This window comes from Tinamus guttatus, unplaced genomic scaffold (genome assembly GCF_059628265.1).
Source record: "Tinamus guttatus ecotype Peru unplaced genomic scaffold, ASM5962826v1 Tinamus_guttatus_pri_ptg000547l, whole genome shotgun sequence".
In the NCBI taxonomy this organism is placed as follows: domain Eukaryota; kingdom Metazoa; phylum Chordata; class Aves; order Tinamiformes; family Tinamidae; genus Tinamus; species Tinamus guttatus.
Genome location: NW_028289081.1, coordinates 153,264 through 179,216, shown reverse-complemented (window position 1 = coordinate 179,216; position 25,953 = coordinate 153,264). Strand labels below are relative to the sequence as shown.

The 25,953-nt window shown below is 37.7% G+C and overlaps 1 protein-coding gene across 1 annotated transcript in view; it reads left to right on the top strand.

Moving 5' to 3' along the window:
- Positions 1-636: 636 nt before the first annotated feature.
- MDFIC2 (MyoD family inhibitor domain containing 2) overlaps positions 637-25,953 on the top strand; it is a 39,119-nt gene continuing 13,802 nt past the window's right edge. Inside the window, exons 1-2 of the mRNA XM_088534323.1 lie at positions 637-724; positions 24,076-24,114. Of these exons, the coding sequence (XP_088390449.1) occupies positions 637-724; positions 24,076-24,114 (127 nt within the window). The remainder of the gene's footprint in view (positions 725-24,075; positions 24,115-25,953) is intronic.

Below are 25,953 nucleotides of genomic sequence, written 5' to 3'. Positions count from 1 at the left end.
AGCAGTTAGAGGCAGACCAGACAGCCTAATCTTATTGCTAGCAGGCAGTGGAGGTAAACCACAGCTTTCAGCTGATAGCTACTGTGTACCTAATACTCTCCAGTGCTGTAGCTTGCATGCAATTCTTCTAATTCTTCTGCTTAGAGCAAATAAATTGTCACAAGTGGCAGTAATTTTTTTTTCTTTTTGGGTACACTTTGTTCAAGTTGCCTTTATAAATATTTATTATTATTTGTATAGTTATGCCTCACTGATGGCAAGCTTTGCAGCAGCTTCAAATCACAATAAACAGGCAGACTGGACCCTTCCTTTTTAGCCAGACTGTGTCTGCTCTGCGTGTTACATGTACATCTCTTACCAGTACGCGATGCTGAGGGTATCAGTCACTCATTTCATCATGTAATTTATAGTTACATTACAAAAGAATCCTTCTACAAATAGCAGCCATGTAATATTGATAAAGCATTTAGGAACTGAATATAAATTTAATGATAGAGATATAGTTTCAATAACCTGAAAAAATGTCTCTGTAAGTAAACACGATTAGTTACGAACCTAAGCAGAGACCATTTTGCTGTGTCAGAAACTTTCTTCCCAAGAACTTCTGACATCCCCAAATTCTTTCCTCCCACATAGATGTCAGAAGCCAAGACAGACAAGGTAAAAATCAAACCAACAGAAAGTTTTGAAAATGACAAGCAAAATATTTCTTGGCTGAAGAAAGGTAAGTTGCAGTGCTGATTTATTAACTACTGGGTTGTGTTGAAATGTACTTGCACTAGAAATTCTTTTTTGATTAAAAAAAAGAATCAAACAGGCTACTTTTACAGACAAAAACATGGGCCAGGATTTCTACCATGCGAATTCCATAGTTTGACAGTTACAAACTGTGCCTGTATATTTGCTTATGGTGCAGAATGGCCTAAATTACCAGAATCTTGGAGTGCTCCAAAAGCCCCCTTTTTTTTTTTTTTTTCCTCCTTTCCCCCAAGTGTACTTGTGGTTAACAAGGAAGCTTTATTTATTTAACCCTAACTACAACCACTAAGAATTATGGACCAATCATTTCATTCTTGGTAAAAAGTTTTTAATTCAAACGATTAATCTAGTACATTGTTGTCTGTATGGGTTTTCAAGAGCGAAAAAAATCAATTCAGTCTTTGGATCTGGTGCTGTTTTATCTTTGAGAAAGGCAGTATAAGTTGCTGGTGGCTTACTTTGCATGTATATGAAAGTAGAAGTAAAGATATTATAAAAGAACTATAGGGGACGTTTTCAGCTTAAAGGTTGAAAATTGCCAGATTTTAAAGCAGTTAGTTTACATCACGTACTGGTACTTCAAATACTATGTACTATTTGTTAAACTGTTAAGATGCAAAACAACTATGATTGTTAGCTTTCCTTATTGCATACCCTATACGCATAAAGAGGGAAGGTCCTTAGGATATATTTCTTCCTGGAAAATTTGCAAAGTTAGCACATAGCTAGTTGCAAACTTGTCTTTATATATGTTTACTAGTCATATAAGTTGCTTTATATTTCATTGCATATAGACACATCAAGGAGTTTTTAATAAATATGTATATACACACACACGCATATATGTATGATAGAGCTATATGAATTAAATTGAAAGTCTGAAAGCAGAGGCTTTCAAGATATATAGGATACAAATTACGTATGGTTAGGTGTAAATTACTTCTTTTAACGAAAACAGTTATATTCTAATCCTAACAAAAGTATCCTGAGAAGACTCAAGAAATGATCTCATATTTGAAAACATTAACAAGGAGAGTACAGAGGCAAACATTCGTTTATAGCAACCATTACTATGTCATCTGTAAAAATGCATAGCACTATTTATTTTAAGCTCATTTTGTTAATTGTAAGTTAGATCTTTTAGCTACAGGAGGGGCTGCAATAAAGTAGGCCTAAATCAACATCTGCCTCACGCTCCTCAGCCAAGAGATCATTGTTTATGCAGCACTTTCACAGAACGAAAATCAGCCCCAAGCAGAGCGGACTGGCCAACACGCAGGCTTTGCTTGGCTGGACACCCAAAACCCTCCGCATGCAAGACGTCAGCCAACATCGATAGACACTGCAAAATGTGCACTTTGAGCATCACAGAGAAGAGTATGACAGGGTGAGAACCGACTCTGATACTACGAGCTAATGTTGCACGTTAGCTTATAAACCACCAATCCAGAACCGGTGTGCGTGTTCAGCATCAGAGTGCAGCACAAGCGTAAACTTAGATCATAACTTTACAGCAGCATAGTTAAAGGGTGGGAGACTTTGTGTCGGCTGCTCAGAGATTCTTCTCTATGCACTAGACAACAGGATAAGATCAATGACTCAGGACTCCCCCATAGAGTCTCATGTTGGTTTATCCACCACTCCAGCAGCCAGATTGCATCTTTTACACTTCTATGTTTCCTGAGTTCGTGTAGTTTTTGCAGTGCTTATCCACAAGGTTTCCTAAAGACATCCACTGTTCTGAATTTCTTGGTCATTAGCAGGATTTTCATTGCTTTGCTCTCATAGGAGTGGGTCTCTTGCAGAAGGAGCACGCCAAAATCTGTCTATTGACAACTGTTCTCTCCAAAATGTTATAAAGCCAGAGTGGGCCTTCAAGGTCTTATCCAACAGCTGAGTCAATAAATAGCTGAAGTATGTGTCACAAGGGATGGAAATTTTCCTCAGTAAATGAATATGAACATTATTTTATATTATATTAGAGATTTTTACAAATTTGTTATTGTTTCGTTGCTTTAAACACTTCTGTGGCACATGTCAGATTTTTAGAATATGGTAAACCAAACTGTCTGGAGCAGAAGCTTTACTTCTATGTTTAAATGCTTTAAAAATACCCTGCATATAGATTTCAGACATTCCAATAAACAATGAATTGTGGAGAACAGACTTCTACTGTTTCCATCAGGCAGAAAAAGGAGACTATATGTTCTTTTAGCAGTCAGTTTTAAAGAAAAGTTATTTTTATTCATGGTTTTGTATTGATTATTTGTACCTTCTAAAAGAAGCAATCATGAACCACATAGTATCAGAAATACGCATAAGAAATATAGACTGTATTGTGGCTTTAGTATCTTTCATAGACTACTTTTTTTTTTTCCTAATGCTTTACAAAGAAATAGCTCACAGACTGGTATTGCAGTGGGTCAGCATGAAAATGAGGTATTTATTAGTTGTTCATTACTTTTAATATTAGAAGCTGTTTAATCGGTTTGTGTGTGTGGTGGGGTGGATGGATAATCTGGCTGACAGAGTTATTTATCCTCTACATTTTTTTGGAAGAGGATATTTAGTTTCTGTCTTTCAGCTTCTAAAAGCTGAAATCAGAATTTCACTCCCAGGTAAAACTTCTTCCATAAAGTGAAACAGAAACCAAAGCAACCTTATAAAAATATTATTACTGAAAAAGAAAAAAAAAAAAAAAAAGAGTAAAATAGGCTGGGCTTATATGAACAGAACTTTAAAGCAAAGCAAAACCAAATTACAAAGACCATACTTCACCTCTTAGTTACTTGCTTCTACCTGTACTCACTCACCAGTTCCATGAGCAGACCATAAGACTGTTGGGAGGCAGGGGGAAAGGATGTATAAGCTAACAAGGTCTTGAAGAGATTCTGCATCTATGGAATCAAGGCCCCAGACTGTATGCTTTAAAAGGAAAATGACACATCTGCCTTCTCCTTTTATGTTTTATCTTTCAAAACTCTCTTTTTGGTGGAGAGATATAGGTCCTCCATGGTACCCCTCTCATCCCGCTTTGGGAATGTGCACAAAATGATGGTCTGTGAAATCACTCTGCAGATCTGTGGGGAGTCTCATGCATCATGCTCAGAGAGCAGGCAGGCCAATCAATAACAGAGTAGTTTGGCTGGTCTACAAAACATGAATAAATATATATATAGGTAAAGAAACACCAATATAGCTTGCAGGTATCCTTAAAGAAATGTCCTTTGCAAGGATACAAGCCCCACCTGTTTCATGTACCAGCAAGATGTGCAGTCAGCAGGCCATCATAGCTTAGGTCAAAAAGATTTCTACAGGTTCCTAATCTGTCACAAACAGTTGCCTAACAGCATCTATGAAACCTGGAAACAACTCTAAGGTGCTTTTAGAAGTGTACTAGCCAGGGATGAGCGATGCTCCCGAGAACATTGCTCTCGGATGCTTGCCCAGGAGCATCCTTGCCCCCTTGGTGGTGATTTAATGCATGGATCACAGTCATCTACTGGGAAGGGAGGTCAATGGAGAGGTAAATTCACACCAGCTTCAGCATGTGGCTTTTGGAGTTCCTTACAAACATTTAATCTCGCCATATCACTTGATGATTATAGCCATATGGATACATAGGAGCAAGCAGGAGCTTATCTGATTGACATAAGGCTGTAAAAGGTGACACTGATTTTGCACAGAAGACCAGCAAGGGATTGAACATCAGCGAAAGTGTGTCAGGGCCTAATACTGCCCTCCTACGGTTTCATTCAAAAGTGACTGGGGTAGTTCAGGAACGTAGGTCCAAATTGCACAGAAATGAAATTTCATTTCAGGATATTTTCCACACAAAGCCCTTCTGTTTTATGCTGCCCAGCTGTGTACACAAATGCCCTCCGTATATGACTTCCAGCAAGAAGTTAATGAAATAGTGTCCTTGCTCTCCTGCCAAAAGTATAACTAAAATGTTAATCTCAAGACTTTTTCCAAAATAGCCCCTTTCTGCATTGAAATTCTCATAAATCAGAGATATTTTGTCAAAAATAAGCCTGTTTTCATTGTCTTGCAAACAGTAAAATGCCTAGTCCTGATTTCTTTAATCGGCTTCTCTAGCCAGCAGATTTTTGCTGTAGGGTGAAATTTAGCCCTGTTGCGAAGGTCAATATTAGGTCGGCACTTAAACCATAAAATAGGGCTTAGGTGCTAAATAGAGCCTCTGTTCAGGATTATATTTCACCCCTCTAAGGACCATAGCTCATATGAAAAGGCAAATTTACTCACATCATAGACAGGTCCATGGCATCATTAGTCAAATAATACCTTATTCCACAAGTAATCCTGCAGGATGGGTGAGGTTGGGCCACATTTTTTTTGCTTTTGCATCCCCAAAATCTAGTCCTGAAGCCGTCTCTTCCTAAGTGCACCTCACCATAACATCCTGCAACCTGCCCCCAGAATATATTCATGTTAAAAATCAAAAAACTCTCAGCTTCTGCAGCACACCAATGCCTTTACCCCCAGCACACACCAGATACCCAGGGCTTGCAAGAGACTTCCAAAGGAAGCAACAGCACAAGAAAGTCACACAATCATGAACCTTCTTTTGGCCCAGAAGAATTCTCCCAAATAAATTCCCAGTTCTTTCACAATGTTCCAGCTTTTTGTAAGGGCTTGAGTATTGGTTAAGACATTTGTGTTTTGGTTTCAGAGAGAGTACTCTCAGTACAGTGTTCTGATCTGACTCACACCAAGGCATTTAGAGAGTTAAATGACACATTTTCTTTTTTCTTTCTTTTTTTTTTTTTTAATTCAGAAATGAGTGAATGTAATTCTACACACACGAACTTGTTTTCAAGGAAACTTGTTTTCTGAATTCTGCTGACTTTGGTCCAGGAACAATTTTATGCCTTCTTCCAAAGTGAAGTCATTGAATTGAAGAGCTTTATAAAAGACTGACAACAAAGAAATACCTCTCAGTTTCATGTAACACAGAAAATGCCAAGTGTCTATAAGATGAATGCTAGAAATCTTAGTAGACTGTTTCCAGATAAGAACTACCAAAAAAAAAAGGCATTTAAAAACCGATGACAAGTATCCCAGGAGGCTCAAATTCCTGGAAGATGCCTTGTCAGCTACAGGACTATGACCAAATGAATTAATCAAGACAACCTTTCCTTTAAGCTGTAAAACAGCAGATTTAAAGACTCTCTTCCAATGCAGAGGGAGTACATGAAATCTACAGTGGTCCCAGCTCACCAATTCTAATGATAGTTTTATAAACTCAGTGGTCCTTGATCTTTGAACTGAAGAGTCCTTGGAAATGAAAAACTTTGAATACTGCCATAAAGGTGAGGCATTCAGTAAAGACAGTGATACGTCTCTGAACAGTAGTCTTTAAAGTTACACTCTTATGCCAGATGTTGAGTGTAAAATATATAGGAAGCAAAGTTTAAGTAAATTTGTTCTACAGATGAAGAAAATGTCTACCCCACCCAACTGCCAGTGCTGGGAAAGATCTGAGGATGTCGTGTCTCAGACAACCTTAAAGGTCTTGAAAAGCAAATTCTTTATTTAATTTGAACATTTTTTTTCATAACTTTGCCTTCAGTTGTACAAGTCCAGGAAAAAACTGGAACTCTCTACTATAACTCAGATATTCATTTGCTGTTGATTTTCTCAGGTGCGTACATGCCTGAGAAGAATCCACATCTCCCAGAGTTTTTGGAGTGCTTCCTGTTTGTGATGGCAAACTGTGGTGCACAGGAAGTCTGTGGCTAAGTGTCAGGATCAACTGTATAATTCCACTAAGTTAATGAAGTTCTATTGGCTTGCAAAAAAATCAGTTTCTCTCAGTATGTTTAAGACAAGCACCTGTAACCATTCTGGAACATAAATGAGGTAGGAGGAGTGAAATACAGCATTCACAAATTGTCTCATTTTTACCATTTCAGTTCATAGAGGAAAATGTCAAAAGTAAAACTTTTCTCTCAGTTCTACAAGAGCATAAGCCAAAAAGATCCATGTAGCAGACAGAATAAATAGCCTGGATAATTGGGAAAAAAAAAAAAAAAGTACTATTAATGGGGATAAGTATTTTCAGAAGACTTCAGAATTTTTAATGCTTCTGATTGTATATTCTCTTTCTATTAGGAATTTCATTGGCATTTGACTCCAATAAATGTATCGCTTCCAGAAAGTGGTTTGCTTCTCTTCAAAAATGAAAGCTGAGCACACTGACTGTTTCTTTAATCAACTTTAGCCAATACTTCTGAAAGCTCAAGAAAAAAAAAAAAAAGTGTTATTTGTATTCCTTGTAATATGGTGTAATGCAAAGAGCACTAGGAAGTTGTTATCATTTTGTTCTGAAGAGAAATGATAAGTCCTTGGAACGTTATTTTGTATTAGCTATATCCAGAAACTATGAAAAAAAGGACTTTTTAAACCTACTAGTGAGTTTTTAATTCATTTATAAAGCTTTTAATTCCTTAATATGAATTCCATCAGAAAACAACTATTGTGCAAACCTTATTTACTCTTACCCAGAGCTTGAAGGTTTTTAATAGTGAACTTAAAAGGTCCAATGCCAGTCTCCAGCTATCACTGCATGGTCCAACAAATGCTAGTGAAATCAGAGCATTTTTCAAAATTTGTTACACAGAAAATTAAAAGTTACTGACTCTTGCTTACAATTTTCAACAAGAATATATCTCAAAATGGCAGAATTCCTTAAGCAGAAATTCAGGTTTGTGACCAAATGCAGCAATCACATTTGTCATTTCAGACTTCCATTTCGCCACAAAAATTTCTCTTTGAATTCCATCAATTCTCAGAAGGTGTTTTTCAGTCCTGCAAATTATACATGGATATGTAGAGCCAGATTGTCAGTCATATTGAGGTGTAAAACAAGATCTGACTGAACCCCTCTGATACAAAGGCCATCTGGGAAATTAAGGATAATTAGATTATGAAAAAAATAGGTCTCCTCTTTTCTCAAGGAAGATTAACTATCATTCTGCAAAATACAGCTGCTTCTAAGTGCTCAAAACAAGTTGCACTAAATGGACTAAATCCTGGGCATTCAAATTATCTACTCTTTATGGTGCTATATGTATGGGTTGTGATGGCAGGCATTACAAGAAAAGCTTGGGCAAAGACTGAAAGTGAAGCTAGTGGCAACATTGATCATGATAGCTGAGGTTCATAGCAATCATTTCCCATACTTTTTAAAATAAGTATTTGGGACATAATGGAGAGATAGTTAGACATTCAGAATGATTTCTTTAGACGCACAGAATTAGACAAACAGAAGATGCAGCCATCTGAACTTTGCAGGATGCTGTTTCCAAAGAGAAAACGGCAGTTTGTACCTGCAAGGCAAGCCCAGAATCTTAAAGGCAAGACCTTGTCCTGGCACCTGTCTCAGCTGCACTGAGATTCACCAGCCAGGCAATTTTCTAAGACACCATGCTCCCCCTCTCAACTTATTGCTCTTAGTTGTCTCATTCTCTTTCTCCACTGAACAGAGTTCATCCTGAGACTCTGGACACTACTAGACCAAAGGATGTACACAAAATTAGGTGCTGAAACCCTTATCCAATTTTCTTGATGGCTTGAAGTACAAAGTGAGATGAATTTCTTTGAAGAGAACCTCCCAGGGCCTCTTTACCACCTGAGCGTTACTTAAACGGTGCAAAAGATCTCTGCTCTTCCCCTAAACCAGATTAATTTTCATTCTGTACAAGTTAAACAGTCTCTTAGGGTCTCCTGAATATGTAGTTTCATTCTAGTTCAGTCTTTAATCTCAGGAAACACATTAGATAAAAACAAGCAAATGCAATTAATTAAATCATAAATTCAGATTGATTGTTTATTATCTGCCTACTTAACGTGCTTGTGATTACTGCAGTTAAAGATGATAATGTTTTCTTTCCTCAGACACAAATGAACATACACAGTACAGAAATGTGTACATCAAGAAAAACTTCTGCCTGAATATGTCAGTAGGCTCCAGGGATAGAGAAGACGCGCTGCTCTGTGTTGATGCCATGCTAGTGATGAGAACTGATTATTAACAAAAATTATGATACCTGCATACATGCAGTTTCGAAAGGCAGAAAATGCTATTGCAAATTAACAAGGAGGTAGGTGTCGTTTTTTTCCAAAGATCTTGCCTATTAAGTTGTGGTAGGAACATAGTTTTGCAGTACTACTTCAGCTATAGATAAAGAGCAGATGCTTGTCTAAATATGAACACATAAGGTCTACAGAGTAAAATAATAAAGTAACACTTTACTATCGAAGGAAACCTATTAGGTATCAGATTTACAAGAAGCAGCCTCCTCTGTTGTGTGACCTTCATGAATATAGTTGTCAAAAAATTAAAGAATTTTAACCTCAAATTATTATTTGCTGCAAATGGCATCTAACATTTGTGGGGAAAATGTGATCATACATCCAAGATATAACTTAGGTATCAAAACTAAAGTTGGTCTCTAATTCTTCTTCCATTTCCTACAACATTTTAAAAGTAAATAATTATCTCAGGGATGGGTTTAGTTAAACTGATGATTATTACTCAGATAAACATTTCTCAGGTGTTAGACTTTTTTTTTTTTTTTAAAAAAAAAAGAGCTTTGTAGTGCAACATGGAATTATATATGGTTATTGAACTTTCAATTTTAAGCTACGGTGCTCTGAAAGCTCTTTCCATAGATGGATTCCATGAATTTAAGATATTTTTCCCCCTAATTCAGGCCTTAACTTCACGTTATAACTTTATCTCGGAAGAGACAGTAATCACGACACAAATAAAGTCACACAGCACTGGAAGCTCACCCAGTTATCACTTCGAGGGAATCACCAACAGTTGTATAGAATCTCCATGCCTTTTTTTTTCATGTAAAATAAAATATAAAACTAAGCAGTGGTTTTACAGTATGACACAGCAGTATTACTTGCATTAGGCCAATTTACCACTTATGATAGCAGTAATAGCACTAAAAGCCAATAAAAGTGGTCTGTTCGTTCAGAGATTGGCTTTTATGGCTTATTCTAAATATTATAAAGTGAATCAAAAGCTGTCATTATAGTGTCTAAAAAGCCTTCGTACCTTGTAAGCAAACAGTGTGACTTTGACAAATAATCATTAATATGCCTGTGTGAGACCAGGACTAAAAGAGAAAGAAAAAGGAAAACCCAGTATTTCACTTTACATAGTCATTAAGATCATTTCGAGTTAAATTTCACACAGAAAAAAAACAACTTTATATGTAAAAAGTCATAATTTTCCTAAGTTTTATTTAAATCTATTTTCCTAAGTTTTATTTAAATCTGTGAATATAACTTTTTGTTTTATGAAAAAGTATCTGATAACCAAGCAACGAGTGATTGCACTATGATGTCATGTTCTCATCAGCTTTGGAGAAACAAACGCTGCCCATGTCTTGGTAGCAGGTTTCAGCCCTGCCAGGCAGGCAGCATCGTGCCTAACCTGGATTTCCCTTGGCTCTCTTCCTGCCTGCCAGTGGCCCCAACAAAGCACAGCACCATTTGCCCACTTCTTGAGACACAAGTAAGTAAGCCCCAGAGAAACACAAATTATCTCCTCTCTTATACCTGGCCAGTTACTCTAGCAAGAGATCCAAGGGAGGAGAGTCAAGGCTTTAGCAGCTCTCAAATACAATCCACCAACTTGCTTGAGGCAGAAGCATCCAGAAAGAGAGAGAAATAGGCTTTCACTGTACAAAGATGCAAATTTTAGGCAGGTCAATCAAGGAATATATAGGATTTCCTCTTATGCAGAATATAGAGAGCAAGACTAGGACAAGTTCTCTTTGAGACTACCCGACTAGACTTGCCACTGTTTGCCACTTCCAACATTTGAACCTCTGTAGCAGCACTGTCCGGCATGCAAACACCAATTGCAAAATAAAGATCTGGGCTTACCACCATCTTCCTAGGACAGCTATTACTAGAAAAACTGCAGTGCTTCAAATGCAATTTCCAGAAATTGTTGTGACCACGTTTCAGGAGGAAGGAAGTCAGAGACAAGCAAATCACCTTACTGCTGCAGTTGTACAGTCACATTGTGGAGTCCACAACACTACTTCTTTACATAATTCTACTGTATAACTAGATGAATCTTAAAGTCTAGTTACTTAAGATTACATGCCCAGCTGAATAGCCCTGATGACTCTATAAATACTCTGCCCATTTTGGATCTCTGTGGGTCGACTTTACACAGGCTATTTGGTGACAGAGCTGTGGAAGTGAGATGGACAAGCTGGCAACATTGCATAAGCTTCAGGAACATCAGTGTGGCTTCATTGCTGGGTCTGCCAGCATGTTGGCTATGTGGGCTCTGTTTGCAACACCTTTTTCTCCAGGTGGCTATACTGCTGGTGGAATTGTTCGTGAGTTTTGCAAATATTTATGTGAACAGAAAAAGCAACAGACTTTCTCTTCCAAGCTTCTTCAGCTAACTTTTTCACATGTGTTGTAGACTTCTGTATTAACAGAAAGGTGCAAGACGCAAGGTGGAAACAGATGCACCAGGGGTATATCAGCTTTTACCCAAGCTACACAAAAGCATGCTAGGAAACCTGATAGGATCCTTCAGGTGCTTGCTTTTATCCAAGGAACAGAGTTGTATTCAGTTTCATAAATCTGTGAAAAGTGGAGTTTCCACCCTAAACACCAAAACAGACTGATCTGATTATTCCAATCCAAGCAGCAAAAGACTAGGATAGTTCTTTTATTCACAAGAATAGAAACACTTTCGTCCTTTTAAATATTCTCCTTCAGGTGGAGTATCTAGCAACTACCTAGCTTCCCTCCATGCTGAAAATGGGCTTTTTTTCTGCCCAGGCATAAGCTGGTTCAACAGAAAATCAATGACTGAGGCCTAAAGAGCAGAGGCTGCTTGTTGAAATTGATAATGCCAATGTTACTCTTCCATTTCCATCAATAGCATTTTGTAGTACTGAATACAGTCTCGAGCATTCATAAAAAACAAAAAAGTAAAAAAAAAGAACCTGTATGAACAAAAGTTTGAGTGCCATTGTGTGCATGTTTTTTCTGTTATGGATCTGCAATGCATGTATGTGTACACATATTTCTTCTGTAATATTTTCCCCTCGGGTTCACTCCCCGTGCTTTAGCCTCACCTATGTATCTTTGTCACACACAAGATCTTCATTAATGCTAAAGAAAATCAGAGTAGCAGGCTCTACAGGTTGCAGCCTGAAACCGTCTATGCAACACCAATGAAAGCCAAGACAAGTACTGGATATGGTGTTTTTAAAACAGTATTTTGAGCATAAAGTCAGTGTAATTACTCACATAAAGTTAAGCTTGTGCTTAGGGGCTTTTTGTTTGTTTGTTTGTTTTTTGAATTGGTTTCTGATATAAGAGGAAGATAAAGAAAGTGTTGACCCAACATTAAGACTATCTCATGAGTGTGATGTTGCCCTGTCTCTAATTGCTAGAATGGTCAACAAACTGTATCCTTTTCTCTACTTAGGAGACCACGTAGAGAAAAATACTTTTCTCGAGCTTTGCACAACAGGCCAAAACTTAGCTTTAATATAATACATATTTTCCATTTTCCCCTTCTAATGAGACACATTGATATTATTACCTGCACTCACTGTATTTTGTTAATGGGAAATTTTTCAAACACTATGTGGTAATGGACTGTGGGATATGGGATTATATATTTATTATTCTCAAGAGCACTGTGTAGACTGTACCATTAAGTTGCAAGCAGATTGGCAGAACAGGGTTTAAATTCTGGCAAAAAAAATCCCTTCCAAGCTTGATACAATTTGCCTATTAGGCTTGGTTTGGCTCTGCTTTAAACCTTCATACTGATTGAGCTACAGTTGCTTTATTCAACTGTGCTACAAACAGGCTACACTGAGCACTCTGTTCTGGATCAGTCGCATCAAATCAGGGTGAAGTGGTAGCCAGAAAACTGGAAGACTGGGAGCAGCTGGCTGTTTGGTGCTGCATAGAAAATATTTCTCTAGCCAGAGATAACAGCAAAATCTAGTAACTAGTATCCTGTTGATAGAAAAGAAAAACCTCTACCCATATAGATTGTATTTATACATAGTAATGTCTAAACTTATATATACATGAAGGAACACAACCAGGTGACAGTCAAATACATCCTCACTTTCTCCACCAGAATAAGTCAGGCCAGTTTTTACCGGTAGTGGCTTTTTCAGAAAGGAAAATCAGTTTTTGCACAACTGAAAGCCTGTCATTTTAAGATGAAGGTGGCTGCCTGACCCCCCTGAGGGTAAGCAGGGATTTGACTTCCATGAATTTGCCCTTTGCAATACTCCACTTTGTCTGCAGCAAGAAGAGGAGGCAAAAACTAATGGAAAGAGACGTTGCTTCTTGAATCAGATCTAAGTACTTGCAACATAGGCACTCTTAGGTTGTACTCTTACTTAGAAGAGGTGATAGATCAAAAAATTTGCAAGATTTAGATTTGCTTAAACTGCTTAGATTTTCCTTCTCTAGTAGGGCTGAGGTGAAGGAAACTTGTGATAAGTTTTTACCTTTGAGATGCTCCGACTCCTTTCAGTCATTAACCAAGCAACCTGCAAGTGTATCAAGATACTTACTAGGAGTGGAGATGAACTATTAGCTTAGAAAAATGGAAAAAACAACAACAAAAAGACCCTAGCCCCTCCCCTGCGGAATGGCAGCAACTTCTTTTTGGCCCGTGATAGTCTGTGCAATGCCAGACCATTCATGGCCTTCCATTTAATTTTATGATCTCTGAATTGCGGCACTAGGATTGGTATTAAATCAATTAAAGTTTCCCTCCTGAAAATACAGCCCTCTTGAACTAGCAGATGTTAATAGCCTTACGCACAGATCTCAAAAGGTACATTCCCAGCACTAGCCACAAGTGCCTCTTTTTCCTATTGGTAAAGTTGCACAAAACACAGTGCCTAAAGTTCCAGTCAGAGCTGATCAGCACCTCTGAATCCTCAATTCCCAGTAACTGCCAAGAAAGTGACAGTAGTTGTCATCATCATCCATGTACAACACTAGTTACCAAAATGGAGCTTGTCTTGTAGTGTATGTAAATCTGCCCTATCAGGTAAAATTACCTAGACAGAAGATTTTTGAGTAGCTTCTTCATATGCGCTGTCCATAATATACTTTATAAATTCTGTATTTGCCCTGTAGTTAAGGCTATCTAAACCAGGGTCTATTTTCTTCTTCTAAACAGTTCCGGCTCTCCTATATCCAATGACTATTGGTAATATTAGCATGATCTTTTTAGATTCTAAAACATAGTAATTTGAAATATACAAAAGCATTCAAATAAATAAGTGTGCACACTAAAAAAAAAAAAAGCAATTTAAACTTTTCCCCCCTAACTGGAGACACTTTTTACAAATAGTTCTTTTAAGTAGTCTTAATAGTATCTCTTTAATATTGCCATTAAAATTCACCAGAGTTCAAGAGCAGAGCAAATTTACATCTGTTAAAATAATGGAATTGGCATAGATATTACATCATTGCTATTTTAAATAATCATTCTTCATAATTCTAACCTACTTGCTTTAAGTTGCAAATAAAGGGCTTGTTCCTACTTTCATCAGAGTCAACAGCAAAATTCCTTTTGGCTTTCAGGGAGCAGCACCTGCCTCTAAAGATGGGGACTCTGCCATGATATGACAGGGTTTGACTGTGCTCATTTATGCAGGAAAGAATAATTCACTCCAACAAAAGGTTGAAGACATTTCTATGAAGTCTCTTGTGCCCCACTCAGACTGGGTAATTCTACTGATCTAGTTTGTCCCCAGAAATCATGTAGCCCTATAAACTATTATGATTTCAAGAAGATTAGTTTCCCTGTTTAGTTTCACAAGAAAATAATATTTCATACGTGTATTTATTTGCTGATTTTTGTCCTGCTGTGTAGTTTCGTTTCTTTTATATTTTGGGAGAGTTTGCTCTAAGAGAAGTGTAATGGGAACTCTCATAAATTCAACTTCTCTTGGGAGAACTTTAGCAGTTTCACAGAAATTACATAAATATTCTCATACAAAAAAATCAAATTGAACCTAAGGGAATCAGAAAGAGGTCAAGAAGTAATCAGCAAGCTGGGAACACGCAACCATTTTCCCAGTACACCATAAACAGCTAGAAAAGGAATCAACATAGGTCTCTGCTTGATTACAGAAGAAAAAGCAGCAAGTATTTTAGCAAACAGAGGATGAAAATTGTAAGAGATTTCAACATTGTCTAGAATTGCAGAAAAATGCCTTTTATCATCCATCTAGTATGCAAAAGGACAAAGTGTGGTACCTGACCATTCCTAGGCTGCCTATGTGGTGTTAAGAGGAAATACAAATATACACACACATATCCATGCTGGGTTCCTCTAAACTCCTCATAGTTTGGTTATTGGCTGAGGCTTTAAGTTTTCAGACAGGGAATTTTCAACTATTTCTGCACTGAGCATCTAGACAAACAGATTTCTGGTCTTGATAGACATCATTACCCACTACAGTTAACTTTCTTCTAACTACCTACTAAAATATGTCTTCAATATTTACTATATAATACCAGCAGTTGAGTATTAACATAGTTTTTCACTGCAGTGTAGGGTCTGTTACATGTTATCTGGGAGCCAGAGAACTTTATTAGCAGTACCGTCAAAACTAAGGCAGAATCAATCCCTTGTTTTATTATCACTGGCACTGCCTAATATAAATAAAATAACCAAAGCTCAATTGAGAACCTGATTGAAATCACAATTGCCTTGGCATCTTTAAGAGCAATTCAACTTTAAAGGGAAAAAAAAAAAACACACGTATATGAGGACAGAATGTTACCCTTTACTGCAATAAAAGAAACAAACAAGCAAAAAAAACTCAAAACAAATAATGAGGAGTAAACAGAAAATCATTCCAGAAAAATCAAGTTTTGAAGAACCTGCAGTGCTGGCCGGTTTACCCCGATCTTGGAACTATTTACCCCATTGCACTTCTTTCCAGCCCCACAGCAGGACGCCTTCCTTCATGTGTATTTGAGGAAGAAAAAAAAAAAAATAGCTTAGATGGTAGGAAAGTGTGTGAGCAAGGACGATTAGGCATGATCTGCCTGGGGAGGCGTTTCAGGCACCATCACTTCATGGTGTCTAAGAGGAAATGAGAGAGAGAGAGAGGGAAAACACCTAAGGCATTAGCCTATGGAGATTTGCACCATGTACGGTGGGACTAGATGGACTAGAAGGTCATTTCCCCTGGCATCAGCTGTGATTCTTTTTGGCATTGCTCCTCACATTTAAAATAGACCGTCTTCCCTTTGTGTCTGGCAGGGACACAGCACCATGCCCAGCGCAACTCAGCCTGAGGGACAGGGTTGAATCACGCACAGCAAATCAGTGCTGTGCCCCTTAAATAAGGATAAATTATAAATAAATACGTCTTTTGTAAGCAGTTTGCTTGTTTATTGCTTCCCAACCATTCATATCAAGTACCAATGAGGGGAAAGAGAAAAAAAAAAAAAAACAGAACATCTGATGGGGAGCACAAGTCCTTGGCAGACCACTCATCACTCTGAGCAAACAAAGATTAGCCTGTTCCTTTTGTGATCTCACTGTGGAGAGGAAGACTATGTAAATATATTGTCTATCCATATCTATGCAAGTTTTGATATCATAAATGTATACATACATATATATATATATATATATACAGGGAGAGTCAGTCTATAAGGAAGATCCTGATTCTTCATTCCCTCAGGATTCTTGTTGGACACCACTAAACTTGTCTGTGTGAAAATTTCATCTAGCTGCAGGAACCTTCATGGGAATAAATGTATTTGTGTCACGTACTTTTCACTTTCCCTGGGGTACCCGAGGATACCAACCTAGTATTTTCATACACAAACACCTCTCAGGTAACAGACCAGTGATCACAGACTGCCTGGCACCTGCAAATCCTGATCTAGGACAAGGTAAATAGAACATAAAGTGAAAGTATTTTTCTTTTATTGAGAACATCTTGGTGAAACCATATTCATAGCTGATAAAAACTGGGGAAAATGGAAACTGATGGAGAATGGAATCTTTTAATATTTTGGGAGCATGAAAGGGTGAAATCAGAGATCTGAGCTTGAACACGTTTAAAATGAACGAGTAGGTAAAAAAGGCAGGTGATATGTGGAAATATCTTTCTCAGGAGAAGTATTTTCAAAATCTGGTAGTTACATTTTGTTAGTTCTAATCTTCTTTTAATGAAACAACTTCTGAAAAGGGAATATAAAAGCACAGAGCCTGAATGCCAATAGAAACATATTACAAATATGATACATTACCAAAAATTCTACTGCTGCTGGGGGTGGATGGGGGACCTTTTTCACTTAGAAGCATCGTCTTTTGCTTTCCAATATATTTTTGGAAAGAACTGATTTTTTTTTTTAATAAAGCTAATTATGATTTGATTTTTAAAGGCCTGGATATCCTATTGCATGTATTAGTCTAACTCAGGAGTAAGACCATTCAAGCAAATGAGATGAGGTTGGTGTGAACAAATTTAAATGTGATCAAAAACAGGCCTTAGGATATTTATGGATAGAGTGATTCATTCTTGTTCTGGTTAGGTGATTACATCAGTGGAGATTTAGTCTATCATCATGCAGGGCCTCAGTCTCCCTTCTCTTATATCACCATACATTAGGAAACACTGCATGGAGTTGAGTGGATATTTCACTAGACTAAAACCAACAAGATAAGAGAACAGAGCCCAGAGCTCCAGGCCCTTATACTAATTGTACATTGACTGCAAAAATCTGTCTCCATATAAATCAGCAGATCATCTGTTTTTTTCTCCTTAAATTGTTTACCTACTAAAAACTTTCATATAAATTATTTTAGCATCTTTTGCCCATTGAAAATATTAAGTGACTGTGGCACACAGTCTTTGCCTGGCAACACATTCAAAAAAGTAGCTTTTCTTCTGCTGGTCTCCAGTGACACTACTGCACAGATGTTAAGGAGAACAAACTGAATTGGTAAGGTAAATTTGACTACTTCAACTTCCACCAAATCCAGCCCAGTGAGAAATCTTTAGCAGTTCAAGTGCCTAAGCATTGTCCAATAATTTCTATGTCAAAGTAAATCGATCCTCTGCTAGACTCCATACTATTATTCTCTTCTTTTAGACACACAGCAGATTTGTTGAAGCTAGAACAGCATATGATCCATCCATCTTACCAGTAACAATAGGCAGCTTCAACTATTTAAGAAGCGAGCTCAGGAAATGTTGTGGAAGCCTGCTATGAATATCTAGAGTAGATTATGGAAGGAGAAAAAAAAGAAGAGCTGGAAAGACTCCAGCAACCTTTTGGAGTTTATGAGAAACTTTTTGCTCATTGCCGTGAGCGAATGCCTACTTATGCCCACTTCAAGGGAAAAAGAACCTGGCTCTTCCTGAGCCCAAGTGCTTTCAGGAAAGTCTCCAGTCACAGAGAAGCAGAGAGAACGTGATGTTTTCACGTGCTTCTCTTCTATGAGGAGCAAGGTCCTCTTCGAAGGCATGCAGGCAGTCAGGTTTCCCAGGAAATTTGTGCATTTCTCACTCTTTCTCGGAAATAGGAAGAATTAAAATCACCACCATAGCAGAGCAAGTTGAGCATGGTTACTGCTCGTTTCCAGGTTCACAACCCCAGAAGGAGGGTGAGAATCATGACAGTTTTGTGTAAAAGCTGCTTTATGCAACTACAGAACAACTTATTTCCCTGATGCTCGGTCCCTGGCCAGCCAGCAGTCTGGAGAGGACACTGAGATGCAGAACACTTGATTTAAAGTCATTTCCAGTGCAAAGATTTTTTTCTACCACTACATCTTCTTAAGATATTTAACCACCAAGCCTTGTGATTATCACAGTTCCATATTCAAGTTACACTTTACTAATACCATCTAGCATTTAAGTGGTATATTTTATCTTTTTCCAACAAATAAGACACTTTGGACCATAATGTATGTTATATGCAGCTCTTCTAATATTTAAATCCCAAGGATGTTTGAGCGGAAGAAAAAAAAAAAAAAAAAAAAAAAAAAAAAGGAGATTATATTTATTCAGAAATTAAATGAGATTAATAATTTTGAAAGCAATTTACAAATACCAATCAGCCTCTGCAATGAAGGTCAAAAGAAAAAGGACACATTAGCAATTGAATATATTCCCTCCCTTTAAAGTTTTAATACCTCATACCTGTTAATAATGGGAAATATCCTTCTTCAAGAGTAGCATTTTCAAAAATGGGTAGGATCCTTTTGCTAATTCTAATCTTCTTTTAATAAAATAATTTGTTAAAAAGGATTATAAAAAAGCATGAAAATGGAATGCCAATAGAAATGGATTGCCTTTACAATAAATAGTTAATGTATTTTCTAAATGAATGATTTAAAATAGCTATTAAAGAGAATGAGCTTATGTTTCTAGTAATGACTTCTCTGCCTCAGAATGAAATCTGTAAATCCCTGATTGCAATTTCACTTCCCAAAAGAACAAGCAGTCCTGGGACTGATGCTTACTGCCTTTATTGTTAATATGAGCATACCACATATGCAATTTTTATATCGCTGATTTGAATATTTAGATTTATACTTGTGTATGCTTTTTATTTTAAATCTTATACTGTTATTCTCTGTCACACAAAAATAAAGCTCTTCCTCAGGAAGGTATTTTTGTATGTACATGCATACATGTATACACAGACATTTAATATAAGTACAATTTTATTCATAGGAGCGCATAATGATTCAGGCTGTGATTGTTAATAAAAATGCATTTCTAACCATCAAATTTGAGTCTATTATTCTAAGTTAATTGCATTTGCCCTAAAGAGACTTGCGACTGGCTGTCAGCCTATTTGTGTCAGTTCCATTTTATTCATCAGTCAATCTTGTCTCCTCTTTTTTTGCATCCCATATATTGATCAAATAGATTTGTTAGCATGCCTCTGCTGCTTTAAAAAAGTTTTTGTTATTTGTCAGGCTAATTTGATTACTATATTAGTTTGTGTGTTATCTTAATTGTTATTTCAATAGAAAATAAATGCCCTTTGATAGCCCCACAAGATTCCCATTAAGTATAATCCATGTAGCAAGTTATTGGATGGAGTGAATGTGGTAAGAAAATAAACACATAAAATCTATTTTAAAAGGTGGTGATAATATGCATCTATATCATGCTTGATCCAAAAGACAGGAATAGAAATACGGACAGTGTGAAACATAATTTTGTTAAACATCAGTGCTGTATCATCACATATTATGCTTTGTATAAAATACTTTTTAACAAAAAGGCATGTTATATAAAATAAACCAAGGTCACATCTGGAAGAGTGGGTTTTGCGGTTAAGTGGGAAACAGAAGAAGATTATATATGGCTTTAGACACTAGAAATGAGAATAGGGAGGCTGCAAAAATATTCAGATGGAAACACCTTGTTATAGGGAGGCTGATAAGGGAGAGAAAAAAAGATCCTTCTAAAAAGTTATTTATTAGCGCAAAGTATAACATGAAATTAATAACTTATTCAGCTTTTGTTATTTCTTTTACTGCTTTGATCAGGCTTATTCTACATATAATCCAACTTTAGTCATATAAAAGTTGGATTTCTAGATTGTACTAATTGTCTATATTTTGTTGTGGCCGATGGGGCAGAAAGCAAGAAAACTTCCAAAGAGCAATTAAGTCTTGACTTAAACGCTAGTAATCAAGATGGGACAAATGGTCAGCAAGACAAGCCAGTCCCTTACACTGATTATAACAGGACTTCAGCACAGATTGAACACTTAACTTTCAGATAACTACAGTTAGTATGATGAATGCCACCCTAAGGGGACTATCTCATAGCTGAAGCATTTTTAAGTGCTTATGCATAGCCATGGAAATGTCCAAATCAAAACCAAAACAAACAAACAACTACAGTACTTTCTGCCTGGAAAGCCTTTAACAGTATTTCATACTAAATAACCAAATAACTGCACCGCTTTGCTGTTGCAGGAGAGCAGTTAGCAACACTTCTGCGATTCAGACGCACATGGAGCAATGATAGCGGACTATTTCAAGCCAAATAGTTATGACCAGCTAGTATGGAATATAAACAGGAACAGATGAGAAGAATACGGCCTCAACATTTGAGGCAACAAAGAAGGAGTGAAATGATTGCTACATAAAAAACATTTCAAAGACCTCCCAGAAAAACAGGCATAAAAATCCCCAATAAAAAGGCTCAGCAAGAAAACTGTCACACCCCCTAATCCTCAGCAGACTTTAACAAGATGTTCACATGAGCCAGGGATTGTCTCCTTTCCCAGAAGACAAAAGGCACAGAAAACAATACTGTCTAGCACAGGATTAGGAGGCAAGAGAGAGATAAAAAGGATTCCTTAACCTTACAATTAAAACCCTAACTCTCCATCCAAATGGATAATCAGAAACAGACTGAAAACCTGTATCACAATAATTGCTACATTTTTCTTTACTCTTTGAAAATTGATATATTCTCCTGAATATTTTTTTTTTAGTTTATTGCTGCTCCAAGAAAGGTTTTGATGACCAGTTGACTACAAGACAACACCTGTTACAAAAAAATCACAGTTCAGCACACATGGCACCATTCATTTCCTATCTTTATCTTTCCACCACCTCCAACAGAGCAAAAATTAGATTACCAAAGCTCATACCAACTTTTGAAACAGGCAATTCCAGTAAACACACAACTAAGAGCAAGAGTACCTGTATTACCTGTCTTCGAACAAATGATTGGCTTAATAAGACCTAAAACAGATACATGCACAGATCTTTCATGTAAAAGATAGCATTAAAAAATCCCAGGTTAAAATGGAAACAGCTTATTTTTTAAAAGGGGCTATTTAGTATTGTTAATCTCCTTAAATAGAGGAAGGGTAGTGGCAATAGTAGAAAACAGAGCTGGCAGGGAAGGAAAACTACAGTCTAGGAAGAAAGCCGAGGTTCTGCAAAGCTTGATCCTGCTGTTGTGGCTAGCTGGTGGTCAAACTGTAACAGCATAAGTTAACTGCATAAAATCTAAGATGCTTTCTGGAGTCTAACAGGGCAACCACAAAACACATTAACAACTGCATTTACAGTGCGCATATTAACTTAGAGACTTAACTTCAGATTTGAGACAATCATATATGATTAGGAAGTATACCTGTTCGCACTCTAAACAGGCAGAATTCACGGTCAGTCTAGGCATTCAGTGAGGGACAGTCAGGGTTTAAAAAGCTGTCTCCAATGTTGGCCTTGCTAGCCTTTCTTAGTATTACTGGTGGATCTCAGAGGTTTCATCTACAACACGCTTCGAAAGTCTTTCTAGGCTCTGGTGATTCTACTGTCTGTGTACTGGACCTTGCATTTCTACCTCAGAGCTGCCTCGTTTTCTGAGAGAAGTGAAATGCTCCCTCTTTAAATAAACTCCTTGAAACCACTTAGAAGGCTGGCAGAGACACAGCCTGAATCATTGCCATTTGCTATTGAAAGACAGAAACAAATCACATTTCCTAGAAGAATTGTGTCTTGAAATAAATGCATGGAGAAAGGCATAGGTTACCATTCTCTTTTTTAGTATGGCTAGAAGAAAGCCTGCACTTACTAGTGGAATGAAAGAGAAAATAAAAATCATCCGCAGACTTCAAAGTGAAAGCGGACCTAGGTCCAGACAAGAGCACATAATCCCATCATATATGTCCTCAAAGCGAGTAGCTAACAGGGCACAAGGCAGAGCAGTAGAGGATGTGAGTCGCTGTAGGGTATGAACAGAGAGTAGCATGGGTTGCACAGTAGCATAAACAAATTAGTCTCTTCTAAGAGAACTACGCACAAGACCTGTCCAGGTATGTAGGGCCTGCCTGTGGTGGGGTGTCATCAAAAAGACCCACAATGTCTTGGCCTACAGGCACACTTGTCCTCATGTCATCGGGAACCTTGTTGATGAAAGATCATTTATGTTTTAAACAACCAACACTGGAAATAGGGCTGAGGCATCCTGTCTATTGTCTCAAAATCATTTCGAGATCAAATTTCCTTCTTTTACAATCAGGCAAGCTTCTGGTTACCATTATTACAAACACAACTTGAGATTTACATGGTGAGCTAGTATTTTTCCCCAGTTCACACATTCAGATCCAATACAGATTTATCAGAGAGACTTCAAATCATTCTATCTACCTGCATGGCACAAATTCCCACACTATGGCACAGCAGTGCCACCCAAGTATATAATCCCTCATTTAGATAATATCTAGGTTTTTCCCCTTCAAGCAGAAGGAAACACATACTGCCATAGACCCCATTATTATTGATTTTGAGAGATACATATATGTCATGGTAATGAAAAACAATAAAAACCCTAAAATAGCTAGAAACTTAAAAAAACAGCTCTACCTTGAAACTAAAAAATTAAGATGGATGAGCTAAACTTGTACCCAGCTTATTACGCCTAAATTATGATTTAGAAAGCTACACCGCATGTATTATAGTGGTATGTTAAATTCACTCTGCTAACTTCAAATACTGAGGCCCTAGCATCTTGATATTTAGCACTGGTAGGAACATGGATGTGATAAAATATATATAAGTATTCAGGTTCATTATTGCCATTTTCCTCAGTCCAAATTACCCAAATTAAGACTTTGCCTAATATAGATTTTCACTATTTAGCGTAAGAGGCAGATATAATACCTGGAATACTACACCCTGAAGCCAAGCATTCCCTCAGCTTTAACAGGCATTAAGTTGGTACCTTACCAAACAAGGCAACACCATTTCACTGACCAGGTGTGCAAAGACAACTCCAGACTTGAGCTACCAAAACAAACCAACTACCAAAAACCACCATAAATATAAGCTTTACTCACCAAAAACTTCAAGATGAATGCTGTATTAGTGAGCCAGGATCTTTGGGGCCTCTATCTCCTTTCTTCTGGTTAAGACAGGTTGTTGCAAGCATATGGAAACCAGCTGTGTCCTCTGGGAAAGAAAAAGGTCTCAGTGAGAGGCCTGAGGATGCCAGATCTTTAAGGGAAGAGGTATCTCTTAGTAATAGCATTTTCCCCTCCATGCTGTGAAGTCAATTAAATGACTAAACCCCTGAGGCCCCTTAGCAGCTCAACCTTTCTCTTTCCTGTGATAACAGTACAGTTTTGAGCTGAAACAGTCGTTTTAAGAATGCAAACTTACAGAGGGTAGCAAAACCCACCTGATCAACTGAGGAGTGTTTTCCACTTGGTGAAGCCTTTCTCTCTAATTTTGTTTTCCAGAACTGGATGGCTCCATCCTACAACCCCTTGAAGACTCTGGTAAGTCCTCCCACCTTTCTGAGTTCCATGTATTTATAATGATTGCAGTAATCCCCTGTCATTCCAAAAAATAGAGCTGAATCATTATGGTTATATGGAGCCAACCTAAGAGGTCTTTCAGATGTCTGCAGTGGATCACTCAGTCCTCCCTCACTAAAGTCACAAGTGGGGCTGATTAGAGGCTGAGCACACCAGACTAGGCAACAGCTCCAGGTTGGCTCTTCCAGCATCAATGAGCTAATTGCATTACAGACCAAGTCATCAGAAGAAAAAAAATGGTAAATGAAGTGCTGAACATCCTGTTGTTGTAAGCCCAAAGACTGTGCACAGCAGCTCCACTCTGTACTTATATGTATGGCAAATATATGATGCAAACTCTCTTTGATTGGAACCTAGTTAGAGGACACTGCTGGGCATCAGGTAGGCAAGGTCATGACAATGTTAGTCTGCTATTAGAGACCATGAAGAGGTAAATCATTCTGTGCAACACAGAAGTCATTCAGATGGTACTTTTGGCATCCCCCGCCCCCCCCACTCTCTTTTGTTCTGTCAGTCTGAAGAGAACAGCTCGTGTGATGTAATTTAGAACAGAGCTTTTTTAAAGCTTTCACTCAGGAAAAGCTTCTGGAGCTCTGGGGGTATAGCTTAGCTCCGAGAAATAGAAAGAAAGCAAGTTTGCATTGACAGCTTGATCCCAGAGAGAGGTGGCTGCCTGCTTGTCTAACAGGTCCTCTGGGTCTGGATGAGGCAGAGACAGAGGAGCAGTCATATTAAGTGAACGTGCGCTGCCAATGTTAAAGGAACAATTACCATTATTCTGCATAGTTCACTGTTTGCTACTGCTATTTCCTTCAATAAAACCTCTTTTCACTTGCCAATTGGAGCTTGTCATGTAACAATATTTCTTATGCACAATACACATACTAAAATGCCCTTGTGTTTTTAATACATTTATAGTTGTTAACAATAGCGGTATAGTGACAGAAAAAAAAAGTACTTGCTTTGAATACAGAATAGATTGAAAAAAAGAATAAACCAGAGTCACTACTCTGAAGGATTAATGGGGGTTAAATTTTGCCCAATCTCAGCATTAAAACAGTGACATTTTTTCTATTTAATTTTCGCATGTTTTTCCCTCTCAGGCTCTGGTTGTGACCTCCTTGCTTTGCAGGGTTATTCACCTGAGTCTTGAACACCAATCTCAGTGAAACTTTTCATGTGTGGGTGCACCTCGTGGCACTGAGGAAAGGGACAATCTCCTCTCCTGGGCCGTGTCCTAGGTCCCATGTGGGCCTCAGCTCAGACCTAGTGGGCCAAGGGAAGCCTAAACTAGGACAAATCCAGTCTTTAATTCCTTCATGTGGTCCACAGACATGCCAGTCTACCATCTAACAACTTGAAATCTCTGCTTTTCCATCCCAGGCCTGCTGTTCACTGCTTGCATTGGACACTAATTTTGTCATAAGCCTTGAGCAAAATTCTTTGTGAGTGCAGTTCATTGGAAAATGAATGGTCAGTGATTTTGGAGGGTTAGGCATTTCAATCAGATTTGAGGAATTCTGGCATGCTGCTTTGAAAGCCCATAGAATGAATAAATTGTGCTAATACTGCATTTTCCAATATTACTACAAAACTAGTGAGGGTGTCATGGTGAAAAGAAATTACCTTTTTCCACTTGTGACCAAGCTGAATCAAATATTTCATGCATTCAAATGAACAAGCAGCCTTTTAGCAAACTTTGTACCATAGTTACAAAGGCAACTTTCTTTGTCCTTAAGGACTCTTGTTTTCTAAGAACAGTGTTTTGCTCCAAATAACTAAATATTCACAGGGAAAGGC